Consider the following 16,930-nt stretch of genomic DNA (forward strand, 5'->3'; position numbering starts at 1 on the left):
GCCCTTGTCAAGCCACTTAAAGATAATGTCAACTAGGCGCACGAGGTATATCAAGGTATTGCAACCTTTGAGGCCGCCATACTGGTAACGGTCTATGTTTTCCCGCGTTTGCTTGAGCAATTCACGCAGGATGAATGACTCGGTGACTTTTGCAAAGGTAGATGTGATTGATATCGGTCGTAACTCGTTGCAAGATTTGGGTGTTTTAGTCTTCGGTATAACACGCACAAATGCGCGTTTCCAGCACGACGGGAAAGTTGACTGGGCGAAACATTCGCTGATGATGTGTCCAAGTGGCTTGGCAAGGAAAAGAGAGAACTCTCGTATTAACCTTATAGGTAGCTCTTCAGGAAAAGAGCTACTGGATGGACACAACTTGTTCAGCTCTTTGAAAACTTGATACTCAACTATTTCGATTTCACCTTCGTCAGGGCATATTGACAGTAGATTCTCATATTTCAGTGTTAGTTGGGGCAGGAAAGGATGTACAAATGTCAGTAAAGTAATTGTTGACGTCATTTGCACTCACGAGGGACCCATCATCGTTCAGAATACGGATACTGGATGATACTGTTTTTCCAGCAATCTGCCTCACTAGACGGTGCCATTTACGGGGATCCTTTTTTATTTCAGTGTCCAAAAGGGATTTTCCGAAGGACTTTCTTGCCTCGCGACAAAGGCTAACGATTTTGTTTCTTAATAATCGTAACGACGTTGCGTCACCACTTGACTGCCTTACAGAGGTTTTTTCGCGACTCAGCTGTTTTATTTTTGGAGTGATCCAGGGCTTGTCAGATTCGCTCACGACAAATTGCTTTTCCGGGAAAACTTCTAAGTATTTCTCATAGAGTAGGGACTGAAATATTTCTGCTTTCCTGTTGACATCGCTTTCGTTGTATACTTCGCTGAAGCAGTGAGTACCGACCCACATTCCGTACGTATTAATAGATATCCTATGCAATGTCTAATCTTCTAGCTTTTGGCGAGGAAACAGACGAGGAGGAATTAGAAAAAGAGCTTGGAGAACTTCTGCAGGAAGAAGATGGCTCACAGGTCCTTGAAGTAAAGCCAATGACTCGAGAATTAACGAAGCCAGCCCAGACCAAGCTAAGTGAATCCTGTGTGGAAGAGAAAAATGGAGATTTAGAGGAATTGAAAGAGAAGGGTAAGAGGAGCCAGCAGAAATTAAAAGCAGAATTGACATTGAAGATGATTATTACAAAATCCATCAAATAGAAGACAAAATATGTTATTATTTATCAAGACGTGATATTACGCAACAAGATCTCATTGATGTTGATCAAATGCTTAAAACTCTAACCAATGAGCTGGATCCAATTGATAGTCACAAAGTTAACGCTATTGACACCATCCTCGAGATAATTCAGATTCAAGAATTCCGTTTGGCTGGCCTCTATATGTTAGAGTCAACTTCAAAGTGTTTAGAAGATTTAAAGAGGATAAATAATTTAGACAGAGAAATGAGACAGGAAAAGCTGAAAGCATCTAAGAAAAGCTCGCTCAAAGGTAGATTAAGGTTCCTGATGTTTGTAAAAAGTACATATTTTCGAAGCCTTAAAATTCAGTCAGACAAAGATCTTGATATCCCGGATATGGTGATACAAGATGAAGACGTACGAGACCTGTGGTGTTATCTTAGGGGTTGTAGAAGGTTAGATGCAGACATAGAACGTAAAATTATGGATCTTGAAGAAACAGTGCAAAACCTTTCCAAGAAGTTGGATGTAATCGAAAATAAAGCGAAACATGCAATTGAGACGTTCCTTAGGTCAATAAAGGTGGAAAAATTACGTTTGGCTGCCAAGTATCTGCTGAAATCAGATGGAAATTACCTAAAACCATTGAACAGGCTACAGTGCTTGGATGAAGAAATTTACCAACTGAAGGCAAGCACAAAATGTCAGGAAAAGTGTGACACCAGTGTCGATGAGAGCACATTTTGCATGAATCGAATAGTAACTTGGCTGAAAGAAGGTTGTTCATAAGAAAGTAAAAGGAGTGATATTGAAAGTGACATTTATGAAGCTTAAATACTATATATGTGAAAGGTCTATACGGTGCGCAGAGACCAGTGGCTTCTTGTTATGATTTTTTTTTTTTTGGCCTAGTGTTTATTTTTGCTGTGTGAAATTTTTTAAGTAATAAAATACAATAAACAATTTTACTCCATGAATTTCTTGTTTGTCTCTCAAGGTCACAATGTAAATATATAAACAGTAGCGAAAATTTGGTTCAGAAACGGGAGACATCACAGCGCACGGACTGGGAAGTTACCAGTGCGTCAGAGCAATAGCTTCACAGTTATAGGTATCCCATTGTAATGCGTTAAAAATTTCTCATTGTGCGTGCGCGAAAGGTGGAGTCATGAAGAGAGGTGTGCGACTGATGTCTCCCAAAAATCTTTAATGGAGAGTATACGAGTTTTCGCGACTGTTTATATCAGTTATAGTCAAAACCCCAGGAAAATTTTGTACCTTATTTGCATAATTTACGTCACTAACCACCCCTGAGTAGCTGATTAACGCTACGTTGACAAAGTGGATGCAAAGGCAATAAACTGCCTATATGCTATTACCTCACGCATCCAAATCGTGAAATCAGCGACATTTCAATGTTTTCCCTCTGAGAATTGTTTGTGCCTTTGAGTGATTAAATAAACAAAGCAGGTTTTATCAACTGAAAGTAAGGATCAACATTAAAACTTAAACGAACAGAAGTTATTACGAAATGGGGAGGATACTCCTTCCATAATACCTCACTCTTCACGCTAACGTTATTGAACGAACCTTGTGTTTCACTTTTTGTTCGTAAAGGATTGGGATACAAAATCGTACTTTAGCATAAAGAACGAAGTATTTAAGAGGGGGCATCCCCCACATTCAGCCACTGAAAATTCCCCCAGAGAAACTTTGCCTCCCGAATAATGTCTGTTTACTTCCCAATGACAAATGCTATTTGTAAGCAATGGGCTTTCCTTTTTTGAATTAAATGAAAAAAAAACAAGTTCTTTAACTGGAAGTTAGGAGCGACATTAAAATTTAAAACCAACAGAAATTATTCCGTATATTAAAGGTGTTGTTCCCTCCTCAAAGCCTCGCTCTTTACACTAAAGTGTGACTCTTTGTCTCAACTGTGCTTTTTAAAACAATAAAAACTTTTGCGTAAAGAGCGAGGCGTTGAGGAGGGGACAACCCCTTTACACATACGGAAATATTTCTGTTCGTTTTAAGTTTTAATGTTGCTCTGTGCTTTCAGTTTAATAGAACTTTTTTTTTATATTTAATTGCTGAACGTTTATCAACTAAAGCAGGTTCGAATTTGGCTCACAGTTTATGAACGATTAAAGCGAAATTTGCATATTAATTTTACTTTTTTAAATAATAATAACCTTATAATAAACTAAATTTGATTTTTGTTCCTGTTGTTTAAGAATTTATTAAAAAAGAAAACTTTCCGAAAAAGAAGTTTTGAAAGTAAAGGCCATATTATTAAACTTAAGATCAGCGGATACAAATGCCTGTTAAAATTCAAACTCAAAACGGCCAGAAATTACTATTAAAGAATAAATGAAACCCAAAACAAACAGAAGTTAAATAAACAATCATAGCAAAATAATATAAATGGATAAATAGATCTTAAAGCGAGTAATGCTTAGATTGAATATGCAAATCAAGCCTAAAACGAAAAAAAATTGCTATTGAATTATAAATAAAACTAAAAACGAACAGAAATTAAATAAACAATCAATGCAAACAAACATACAATAGATATTAATGTAAATGAATAAATAAATCTTAAACTGAGTGAAACTTAAATTGAATATGCAAATCAAGCTTGAAACAAACAAAAATCACTACAAACAAGAATTTGTGTATGGCCTCCTTCTCTCACTGTAAAAGTCTAAAACCTACTGCGTCATTGGCGCTTTACTGAGAATTATATGTGTCTTGAACAGTCTTGGAAAGTATAAACAAAATCAAATTGAATATTTGGCATATAATTGTATTAATTGTTGAAATATCTATCAGTTCAAGACTTATTTCACGCTAATTTTATTTATATTTTCAATACTTCAAGCGGTGGAAAATGCAACCTTGGTAATATGATTCGTCCTCAGTAGAACATCAATGACGCGGTAGACGATATATTTTTACAATTAAAAAAGGGGGCAGTATCTTTAGTGTTTCTTGCATTAAACCTATATTCGTCTTGAACAATTTTAGAGAGAACCAATTAATTAAACTGAGTATTTGATGTACAATAATATTAATTGCTTAAAGCTCATCAGTTCAAAATTTTACTGTAATTTTAATGTTTATTTTCAATATTAATTACGAAAGAAAATATTTCTAATGTTATTCGTTTTCAGGAAAGCGCCAATGTTGCAGTAGGTTTTAGACTTTTACAGTGAGAGAAGAAGGCGATACCCCAACTCTTGTTTGTGGTGATTTTTGTTCGTTTCAAGCTTGATTTGCATATTCAATTTACGCATTACTCGCTTTAAGATCTATTTATCCATTTATATTATTACTTATTGTATGTTTTTTTTGCTATGATTGTTTATGTAATTTCTTTTCGTTTTGGGTTTCATTATCTCTAATTTATTCTTTAAAATGGAGCTGTATGGTCTTTACTTTATTATCTGATGACTCCTGAATCACAAAGGCTTTTTAATTAGAATAGTAACCGCTTTCATAAGTTAAAAAAGAAATTTTAGCGCAAGAGCGAGCTATTGAGGAGAGGCAGCCCATCTATTATACGTAATATTTTTCGTTTTATAAGCTTTAATGTTGCTTCTTACTTTCATTTGAAAAAAACTTGTTTTTCATTCAATTGCTGGTCGTTTTTTAAATAACTCGGGAAATCCAGCTCATCCTTATATGGATTCCCTTCCCCATGAGAAATTTCTCCTTGGAAAAATTCTCTCACGTAGCTTAAATTAGCAATATTTGCGGAACTAATTTTGTAAGGCATAGTAACGAAACGGTCGCAGAGGTTGAAACTATTTTTATGAAAATGAAAGTCACAAGTTGAGCACTTGACTCAAATGACTGAAATTATTTAAAGAAAAGATCTTTAAAAGATATACGTGGTTATTTATATTCGGTCTGAGTTTTAATATTATCCCTTATTTTTAGTTGGAAAAACTTATTTTTATTTATTTAAGGACAAGGACAAGCTGAAGACATAAAATATTTATGGTTCAATATCACATAAAAATCATAGTTATGAAGCTGGTTAAGGTAAAATTACATGCTAAGATTGGCAGGAAAGTAAGACAAACATTGCCTTATTTAAGACAAAATCATTGCTTATGTCGGCCATTATTTAACAAAATTCGAACTTTAGCGTAAAGAGCGCGGCATTGACGAGGGGGTGAACTTCCTCATACACATAATATGAGGGGGTTCGTCCCCTCGTCAATACGTCGCTCTTTACAATAAAGTTCGAATCTTGTTCCAATTCTTTAAGAATGACCCCTGAATCGCAAAGGCTGTTTAATTAGAATAAATAGCTCTTTTGAAATTACTAAAAATATTTTCACGTAAAGAGCGAGGAATTGACGAGGGGAAGAACCCCTCATATACGTAGTAATTTCTGTTCATTTTAAGTTTTAATGTTACTCATTACTTTCAGTTGAAAAAACTTGTTTTTTGTTTAATTTCTGATTGTTTTTTAAATAATGCTGGGAAATTTAGCGCCCCCTTCATGGAAATCCTCTTCCCCCTTGAAAAATTCCTCCATGGAAAGATCCTCCTACGTAGCTGAATCCCCCAAACCTCCCCCCCCCCACCAGAAAAAAAACCTGAAAATGTCTGTATACTTAGCAATAACCAATACTATATGTAAACAATGGGTAAAGTTCATAACTTGTAGCCATTCCCCTTGGGACTGTGGGGGATTAAGTCGTCCTCAAAGACACAGTTATTAGATATTTGGGCTATGTTGAACAAAATAGCTATCTCAAAATTTTGATTCGGTGAATTTGGGAAAAAATGAGCGTGGGAGGGGGCCTAGTTGCCCTCCAACTTTTTGGTCACTTAAAGGGAACTAGAACTTTTAATTTCCGTTCGAATGAGCCCTCTCGCGAAATTCTAGTACCACTGGGTCGATACGATCACCCTGGAAAAAAACAAACACGCGTCCGTGATCTTTCTTCTGGCAATAAAATACAAATATATGATAGGGCTTCCCCCTCATAAGCCCTTCTTTCTTTACGATTAATTTTGACTTTTTTCTCAATTCTTTAAGAAAGACTTCACAAACTTATAGGGTTGCTTAGTTAGAATAAAAGCTTTGTCAAAGCAATGGGGACTTTAGTTTAAAGAGCAAGGGATTTAGGAGGGTGCAGCCCCACTCATATATGGACTAATTTTTTGTCTTTTTCAATGTTTTTCTGTACTTTCAGTTGAAAAAACCTAGTTTTCTAAATTTTAATTGCTGATTTTTAATCAGATCATACCGGGAAATCCAGAAAACTTCGGACTGTGCTCATTAGATCAGAAATTAGGAGTTCTGGTCCTTTTTTTGAAGTCCGAAGGGATTGGAGACCAACCAGCTGCGTGGGGGTGATATTTCCCGGGGGGGGGTTATTTTCCATGTTTTTTTTTCTGGGGGATATTTTCCGTGGGGTTTATTTTCGGGGACGGGGGGGGGGGGTAAACGCCAACCACTGAAAAAGGACAAGGAAAGAAAAAAAAGATCGCTAATATCTTTAGATGCGTTAAACGTGGCATGCTAAATGCCGATAAAAACCAGAAAAGAACAGAAACGACTAACAAAAAGAAAAAAGGAATTACGACCAATCAAGTGAAGAAGAGAAGAGGAAAATCAGAATTGCTCGTCAACAAAACTAAAATTATTTAAAATCTAACCCGCATTAGGCTGGACTCTTATTACCTGGATGGGAGTAGCCTAAATACATTTGATTTGCTTTTTTGTGCGGGAGGGGGGTCAATTGTTTTTGGTTTTCTTTTACAAATAAATTTTGTTTCTAGTTTTCTTGTCTCTTCTTGCACTGTTCTTGTTGTTCCATTCTTCCGGTTTCGTATTGCTTTCGTTTTTTATTCTTTTGTTGTACTAATATAAATGAATAAATAAATCTTAAAACGAGTTCAGCTAAAATTGAATATGCAAATCAAGCTTAAAGCGAACAAAAATATTTTAGTAGTGTAGCATAAATGAAGCCCAAAACGAACAGAAACTAAGTAAACAATCATAGCAAACAAACATACAACATTTACTAACATAAATGAATAAATAAACCTTAATACGAATAAAGCTTTAATTAGATATGCGAATCAAGATCGAAACGAACAAAATCAATTCAAAGAAGAGTATGGGTAATGCCCCCTTCCCTAACTGTAAAAGTCTAAAACCTATTATGTCATTGACGCTTTACTGAAAATGACACTTTATTACAAACATTTTCTTGCGAACTTATTACAACATTGAAAATAAAAATGAAATTACAGTAAATTCAAATTTTGAACTGATTGGCTTTTCAGCAATTGACATCATTATATATCAAATATTTAGTTCAACCTTATTTCTTCAAAAGACCTTTCACGCCAAATTTAGTTCCACTACAAACAAGAATTTTTTGCTACTGCCTCCTCTCCTAACTTTGAAAATTTTAAGCCTTCTGCGTCATTGGCGCTTCACTGAAAGCGAATTATATTACAAATACTCTCGTTTCCAGTTATTAAGGCATTGAAATGAAAATACATATTACGCTGTTCAAATTTTTCTTATTCAATTTTATTTATTATAAAAACCATTTTACCTTTTCAATTTTATTTATTTAAATACAATCAAACCTTTAGCCTCCTTATAGTATATTAAACGCTAAATGCATATTAAATGCGTTCATTACCGTGTGGAAATTAAATGTTGCTCCTTTCGCTAAGAAAATATTACATTCAGATCACAGTATATAAATAATAGACAGACAGTATGATCGTTTCCTATCTTACCCATTATAAAAACCCGGACCGAGGTGCGAGTGCTCCGGAGAACGTAGAACATAAGCGACATTAGATCTTTTCACGGGTAGACAAGTCAGATTTCTCTTGAACGCGAAACTTGGCTTCAACTTTGTAGCACTAAATTTTGAATAATCTTATCTTAAATTAGTGTATTCTAATATATATATAAAACTTGATAATTAGCAGAGCTATGCTATTATTAGATGTTTTAAGGAATTACAAGGAGGTTTCGAAGTTTCGAGCTGATTTGAAATGCAATTTTAGTACGTTTCTGCCAAAATACGTGTTCCAGTGTAATAGGACCGCTGATGGCAGATCAAATGAGAGGAGCTGAATATATATATATATATATATATATATATATATATATATATATATATATATATATATATATATATATATATATATATATATATATATATATATATATATATATATATATATATATATATATATATATATATATATATATATATATATATATATATATATATATATATATATATATATATACATATACTTATATATTTATTATTAAAAGTAAAACAAAGATCCTCTATCAAATTTCGAATGACATTTCTATGGCCCAAAAAAGAGCATAAATGAGGAAAAATTAAATGAAAATTAACGGAAATTAAAAGGAAAACAAAATAAAATGGAAATTAAAGGGAACATTTATCCTCACCAATAAAAAAAAAAAAAGGTTTGATACTCCATAGCACAATATTACTATCTAAAACCACAGACTATTGTGAAACTTAATACATGATCTGTGCTAAAACTGTTAGTTTGCCCCTTTGTGGTGAAACATTTTGTGGCAAATTTCAAATACTCCCGCCACTTCGTGGATCCCTCTCCACTATTAAATTTCGGGTATTTCCCTGTTGCAGTATTGATTAGAATTTAACACTAGAAATTTTCTTATTTTCACAAATTTCATCAACCCCTCACCACCTTTTTATAAATCCTACGTAGGCCATTCAGTTAAGTTCACTACATATAAATAACAGATTTTCATAATTGTATATAGATTAAGTCATACCTGTGGGATGGGACAGTTGCAAACCACTTCGCCAGCTCACCAAGTATCTTTCTGCTTCCGCAATTACGAATAATACAATTTCGAACCATTTTTCATTGATTGACGAATACATACTAACCCTTTAATGCAAGAATGCAAGAGGAAGTGGGAGGAGCTGTTTGTACGCACTGAGAATGACGCGCCAGAAATCATCAATCTTAAACTTACTGTTATATTATCTTTGTGCAGTGATTCAGATACTGGTACAGAAATTTTAGCCTACTCCGCCACTGCAGGTATGGGTGGTTCTAGCAGACAACAAGATTAGCATAGGGATTTAGCATAGGATTCCAGAAGACAGATAGGGAATTAGCATAGGATTCCAGAAGATAGATAGGGAATTAGCATAGGATTCCAGAAGACAGCCCCTGTTTCAAGGGCATGCTCTGTTTCCGTGAGCAGGTGACGCAATCTTGTTTCAGTATTAAAAGTGTTCAGTGTGTCAACATCAAAGATACCATATTGTAATGGATGCTTATACACCACTACTGTCAGAGTTCCTCATCCCAGTTCCTCATTTTGAGTATCCAGGCATTAAATATCTTCGTAGTTGCGTATGGGTTTGCTGTAATCTACTTTAGGAACGATCGTTATGAGACCAATATCGTTTTATGTCCATGAGAAAGATTATAACTTCGAAGCACCAAGGACAGTGAAAATTAAATCTTGTTGCTGTAATTGGTTAAGCAGAATCTTACACACCATATAACCAAAAGGAAAAAAAAATAGTTTAATGAAAAAGACCAGTTTCATGGAAAATGAAAAAATAAAAAAATCACTTCAATGTAAAAAATTCAGTTTAATGAAAAAGACCAGTTTCACGGAAAAATGAAAACAAAAATCAGTTTAATGGAAAAAATTCAGTTTAATGAAAATGACCCCCACGTGCAGTTTTGATAGTAGTGGGCTCTGAATTGAAAATATTAAATGTGCAAAAATAAAAAAAATCAGCAAAAATAAGCAAAGCTTTAATTTTGATGTCCCTGGTATTTTTAGTCTCTGAGCCATTTCTCCTGGTAAGATTTTACAGAGTATATTCTAGGCTTCTACTTTGTCTTTTTCTCAAGTGTTTTAATGTATGTTGCTAAATATAGAAGAGTATATTTACAGCTGAATATATATTTATAGTTTTCCAAACGGGTATGGTTGGATACCCTGAAGCTTTAACGGATCCTTCTTATAGAGGGCAACTTCTCGTCTTCACTTACCCTTTGGTCGGAAATTATGGGGTACCCTCGGAAGAAATCAAAGATGAGTTTGGACTGCCAAAGTAAGTTGATGAGATGGCTAAGTTAGTTTAGGTTATCAGTGGTTCCCTTCCGGTTGTGAATATACTAAAGCGTTTACGGGGTTAGTTTAGAAAGTTTGTAAATATTTATGTATAAAAAAATATTTACTAGTTTAGAAATTACCTAATATAGTACTCGGCCTTGTTTTAAACCTGTAAAGTGCCAGTTTTACATAGTCCTACAAATACAGGGAGGTGAAGTCAGTTGGACTATTTGTACTAATTTAATAGAAATCTGTTGCAATGGCTGAGAAGCAGTCAGTTTAATGTTTCAATTTTGCTATTAACTTACATGAGAAAAACTGTATAAACGTGTTGTTAATTTTTATGCGTTTTTAGCTTTTTTGAAAATATGCAATAAACCTGGAAAATATTCTTTGTCTACTGCTACTACTAACAACTCACCGCAGCACCAAGCCGCCTGAGGCCAACACAGCTACGTACGCTCCTCCTCCACCTCAATCTATTCAAAGCCTCCTTTTTTACACCCGCCCACCTAGTTCCCATTTCCTTTAAATATTTCTTTATGACGTCCTCCCACTCCAGACGAGGATCACCTGCTTTCCGTTTAGCCCTAGACGGTTGGCCAAAAAGAACAATATTTGGCAATCTGTCATCCTTCATCCGCACAACGTGTCCTAGCCACCTCAACCTTTCTTTCATTATAGCCCTAGAGAACGGAATTGAACCACATTTTTCGTACAGACTATTGTTTGAAATACGATCAGTCAGCTGGGTACCCAAAACAATCCGTAGGCAATTTCTCTGGAAAACATCTAGCAAATCTTCATCCGTTATTCGAAGCGCCCATGCTTCAGAGGCATATTTGACCACAGTCATCATTGTAGCTTCTAATATTCTAATCTTGGTTTGCAGACTTATCTTCCTATTCTTTCAAACTTTTTTCTACTGTGAAAAAACATCCTGAGCCTTGGCTATTCTACCTTTAATATCTTCACTGCTCCCACCGTCTTTAACTAATAATACTACCAATGTAAGTTAAGCTGCCCACCTGGTCAATCTTTCCATTACCCAACATGACCTTTTCATCTTCACTTATTCCTAGCCTTAGTAACTTAGTCTTCCTAACATTAATTTTCAAACCAATTCTAGCACCCTGAACTCACAAAACCTCTAAAACTTCATTCATTTTGCTCACACTTTCATCTAGGATACTTAAATCATCAGCAGAATCCAAGTCCATGAGACTTTTTCTTCCCCATTTGATTCCGTGGTCTCCCATTGCCTTTCCTGTGCTCCTTAAGACAAAGTCCATCAAAATAATCCATATAAAGGAGGATAGAACACAACCCTGCTTAACTCCTGATTTAGTACAAAACCAGCTGCTAACCTCATTTCCTACTTTAACCGCAGCAGTGTTATTCTCGTACATTGCACTAATCACTTTAATGTATTTGTCTGGTATACCATACAAGTATAAAACCTCTACTAAAGCTCTTCTATCAACAGAATCGAACGCTTGCTCATTATCTATAAAACCGAGGACCAAAGGTGTTTGAAAACTCAGGTACTTCTTAAGTATTAGCCTAAGAGTGAAAATGTGGTCGACACATCCTCTTACTTTTTTAAAACCGCACTGCTCTTCTCTTAAAACTTTGTCTACGGCATCTCTCAGTCTAAAAAGTATCATATTACTAAGTAATTTACTACCTACAGAGACCAGACTAATGCCTCGATAATTACCACACTCACTTTTATCACCTTTCTTATTAAGTGTCTTAATTAAGGTTTTCTTAAAATCGTGAGGTACTTCCCCATTTTCAGAAATCATATTTATAATCTTCAGTAACTTATTTCTAACCTCAGAGCCACCATACTTAAGAAACTCATTTACCACACTATCAGTACCTAGAGCATTACTACCTTTTAGTGCTTTTAGTACTGTCGCCAATTCTTCCTCACATAACAAATCTTCCCTCACATTCAAGGTATCATAAACTTTTTCACTTTCCTCTATATTTGTTCCTTTAACTCTATCTCGGTTAAGCAAATTCTCAAAATGTTCGGCCCATCTCTCTTTATTTTTTTCCTTATCGCTAATTGCGCCCCCATTCCTATCTTTAACTGGGCCCAGTCCGGATTGACTGCTCCCTCTCAATTTGTTAACATGCCAGTACAATATTTTACTATTATGCCGTCTAGCTGCATCTTCCAGATCCTCGGCAATTTTATCCATGGTCTCCACTTCACAAGCCCTTAATTCATATTCTCATGCTTACTGCTCTTTCTTTTCATTCCTGTTGTTTCCATATGATTTATCACTCGAATAATTCTTGTAGAGTTCCCTTGTCCTTTCTATTAAACATAAAGCTTTTTCACCAATATTCTTAGCTGCAGTTCTAGCTTTCTTCCCTAATACACCTTCAGCAACTTCACAAATTATTTTTCTAAAATTATTCCAACCATTTTCCACACTATCAAATTTTAAACTCTTGAGTTTAGTATTCAAATGTTCCTGGAAAGTTTCTCTCGATTTCTCATCCTGGAGTCTACCAACATCATAACTTCCCGGGAGGTAGTTACCCTTCCGATATTTCAGCTTTATATTTACCCTTGACGCTACTAGATGTTGATCTTTACATTTAACATCAATAACGGTACTCCTATATACCCTAGTATATTGTGTTGATCCGGCCAGTCTTCAGTTTAATATAACATAATTAATAAGGTTTGCTGTCTTACCATCACGTGAATGCCAAGTTAACTTATGAGCCATTTTATGACCAAACACCACATTGGTTTTAACTAGATTGTTATACCTACAAAATTACAAAAGTCTGTATCCATTACTGTTTTCTTTTCCTACACCAAATTTACCTAGGCTAGGATACCATCTATCCCTATTTCTACCAGCCTGGGCGTTAAAATCTCCCAGTAATAACATCATATTTCTACCTGCGACCCTGTCTTTTTGCTCCTGTAACTGTAAGTAAAATTCATCTGAGTCACTAATATCTCCGTCAATCGGTTCTACAGGGGCGTATACTACTATAACTGATACCCTGAAATTTTAAGTCATAAAATGAGCAATTAGTGTTCTATTATTAATACCTTCCCAGCCTAAACAAGACCTAGCAGCTTCCTTATTCATCATGAGCCCTACTTCCTGTCTATGTACCCCATCCTTCCTGCCTGAGTAAACAAATTCTATATCACCTAATTTCATGCTTCCTTCTCCTGGGATATGAGTTTCTGAAACTCCTAATAAATCCAGCTCGAATCGTCTGAATTCGTCAGTCAAAATGTCGATACGATAGTCATTTTTTAACGTCGTAACATTTCAAGTTCCAATTTTCATCTTCTTTAAATGATTGAAATTATTTTTGCCTCAGGAAAAGCAATGATCCCGGATACCAATGCAGGACGGGGATCACATATCTTCTCAAGTCTACACCGAAGTGCTTAAGCCGGCTTAGAACCGGACAGCAAGCAGTCCCTGGGACCTCCATGAATGCAGGTTTTGTGCAATCCTGGGCTCATCTTAGTCATAACATGGTTTTCAGCACTTTGTGATGCTCTTCTATCAACAAGAGTCAAAATCCTGCACGGACAATCTCAAGCCTATTACCTCCAACTCATTATATATTCGTGCCTATAAATATTATGCTACTACGGTGAGGCAGCTAGATAAATTAGCTAGGAAGAGGTTTTTCAGCCCGAAGACGCTCGTCAAAACATACCAAGGAGTCAGAATCCTGTGCGAATGCTGTATCGTTTACTAGGCTATAATTTCCTCGAGGGGCGCCAGTCAAGTAGCGCCTCAAGGGGGGGGGGGGCACCTCAAGTGCGAATAGAGTTGACCGCAAGGTCCCCAGTCTTGCAGGTACCCCAAAAAGGTCAAGGCAGCCCTTTGCAGAGGCCGTTGTCCATAGATCTGGATCTTACGCCCTGCCGCAGTTGTCCTCCTATAGAGGAGGACAAGTCAGTGGGTCCATTTGAGTCTACACTTAAGGCACCTTCTTCCTGTTTCGCCAGTATTTATGTACCCTGGCGAAGTTGCCCCAGTTTCTATTATGGACCCCGAAGAACAAGGCCTCCTTTTGATTTGCTCCTCCTATGGACATACCACTCATATCTGTAGGGCGTTCCCCTATCGCCACCTGGGGGCATGCTGAATGGGCTGGGGGTGGCCAGGAACATAAAGATGAAATTAATTAAAAATATTATGTTTCCTTTAAACACGGAAAAAATCAGATTACTACCTAACTTAATCATGCAGATATGCTGAGAGACTCCCTGAAGGAGCAACACTTCCTTCTTGCAATGTATGTAACACATTGCCATTAAAATTAAGGAAGAAAAAATGAATACATAGAGGTTATTTCCCATCATTGGCTTTTTCTTTACTATTCGACAAACGAGGGTATAAAAGATTTGACATACCCTGTTCTCGCATTTACCGTGACGAGGGCGGGTGGGAATTTGAGATGGAGAAAACTCCAGAAACCTGAGAATCAGAAAGCACCTTCTGCAAAGCCTCCCTCCTCCTAGTTAGAGGGCTTTGGCTGAGCTTTAGCACGAGAAAGTGACAGGGGAGTATGCCCGATCGTATATTGTTCTTAAGGCCCTTTTTTCGTTTTTTGTATCGTTTTGCCCTTTTTTCGTTTCCCCCTTTTTTCGTATCGTTTCCATTTTAGTTTTGCTTTGTTGAGTGCATAGTGCTGAACAACTCAACTTTAAAACTCCGCAATGGAGTTGTCTTTAAGGATTTTAATAGCTGGTTTCAAGGTGTATTCTATACAGGTAAGTGCTAAAGAATAAGGAACTGTATAACTAATGTAATAGTCATGTTCAGGAGAAATTCTTTGTCCGAGCAATCCATTAACATAGTCAATTTTTTGTCGTTTTGTATATTTGTTGGATCTTGATTGTAACGTTTTGGTATTTCCGTCATTTCTCCGTCATTCTGAAAATCCTTTACGCTTTTGACTATTTCTCACAACTCAATTTTTTTAAACAATAAAAAACTTTAGCGTAAAGAGCGAGGCGTTGAGAAGGGGAACGCCCCTTTCATACACGGCATTTTTAAGTTTTAATGTCGCTCTTTACTTTCAGTTAAATAACTTGTTTTTTTTTATTTAATCATTAGAAGGAACTAATGAATTAGAAGGAACGTGCCAGTTCCTTGAGAAGGAACTGACGCGTTCCAGAGCTGGAAAATTAGGGTTCAAACTTTATTTAATCAAAAAGTGATTTATGAGCCGGCACCCAAATAAACCAATGCTGGGGGAAGGCTACCCCCCAGACCCCCCCCCTCCCTCTTAGATCCGTCCCTTCTCTAAAGGAAGAATGTCAAAAGAAGAAAAAAAAGCCCGTAGCATCTTATTTTGTGGTCTTTACATATATTAAGGTAGCCTTTCTAAAATTGCACCCCCCCCCCCGCTGATGGTTCCATGTTTAGTTCAGGAAATGTATAAAAGCTGAAAGAAAACACTAAAAAAATTCTTACATTTATAATGTAAAGTATGTATCTATTAATCAGATTATCATGTTTTCTTCTATTGTTATCCACATTTTTAAATAATTTTAAATAATATTTTTAATCTACATCTTATCACTCAAGCGAAACTGGATTCATCAAGACAAAAAAAGCTTCTTGTTTTTAATAAGATGAGAAACGGCAACAAAATACATTATTAGGACTAAAAATACGGGGCCATTAGTGGGAAGGGGTGATGCGCATTGTCAGAAAATCAACCATGATATTTGGAAAGAGCATAAAATACGAGTGGGCAGCTACCTCCCGCCACCTGGTGTATATTTCAGAACGCCACGTGTGCTGCTCAGTTCCGCCGTGTTCGATACACTTCCGCCGTGCTTGGTACCCACCGCCTGGTGTATTTGACTCATGGAAGTGGAAGCCTCCTCGACAAAATAATGAGTCTATTGATACTACTTATGTGTTATTAATACGTTTTCTTCAGAGGAGCCCTAACTTTGCAGTCACTCGACTTGAAATGGCGACGCAAATAATTCAGAAGGCATAAAGCATCCATATTTTGGCAATGAAGTCACAGAATGCTGTTACTTTTTTTTAAGCTTAAAACGAATCCCTATTGTTTTGCTGAGTGCGATATATACGAAAAACTCTGAAAATCTTTGCTCCCTGTATTTTTGTGAATTAGCACCTACCCCCCCCCCCCCTTCTGCTCCTGTGACTGGTAATGGCAAATAAGAAAAAAATGCCTGCAAGTGTCTTTGAAATTGAACCAGAATAGGTAATGTGATTCCGAGCACTGGTGATGTAGGAATTTTTCAGATGGCGTTTACGACATTCGCCTTAAGATTAGTAGACCACAATCCACAAATCAGTATGCATGATCACTCCAAACTATTTTTATGTATGTTATATACGAAAAAAAGAGAATATTTTCTGTATTTCCGTGGGAAAAAGCTGCGCTTTAATTGCATTGGTTGATTTTTGTGATTCATTTTGTATGCCAGTCCCATTAATCCTGAAGCGTAGGCCAGAAAGGTAAGCCAAATAACCCCGTTTTTTTTTTTACCCGTTATTGTCAAGTCATATTTTGA

At 36.1% G+C, this 16,930-nt stretch overlaps 1 protein-coding gene across 1 annotated transcript in view; it reads left to right on the forward strand.

The window, feature by feature from the left end:
- Positions 1 to 16,930, forward strand: part of r (carbamoyl-phosphate synthetase 2, aspartate transcarbamylase, and dihydroorotase rudimentary) — a 243,477-nt gene that overhangs the window by 6,975 nt on the left and 219,572 nt on the right. Inside the window, exon 2 of the mRNA XM_089097829.1 lies at positions 10,219 to 10,360. Within this exon, the coding sequence (XP_088953955.1) occupies positions 10,219 to 10,360 (142 nt within the window). The remainder of the gene's footprint in view (positions 1 to 10,218; positions 10,361 to 16,930) is intronic.

The sequence above is a fragment of the Artemia sp. Qi Xiang Cuo genome, chromosome 12, assembly GCF_049724085.1.
Source record: "Artemia sp. Qi Xiang Cuo chromosome 12, ASM4972408v1, whole genome shotgun sequence".
Taxonomy (NCBI): Eukaryota; Metazoa; Arthropoda; class Branchiopoda; order Anostraca; family Artemiidae; genus Artemia; species Artemia sp. Qi Xiang Cuo.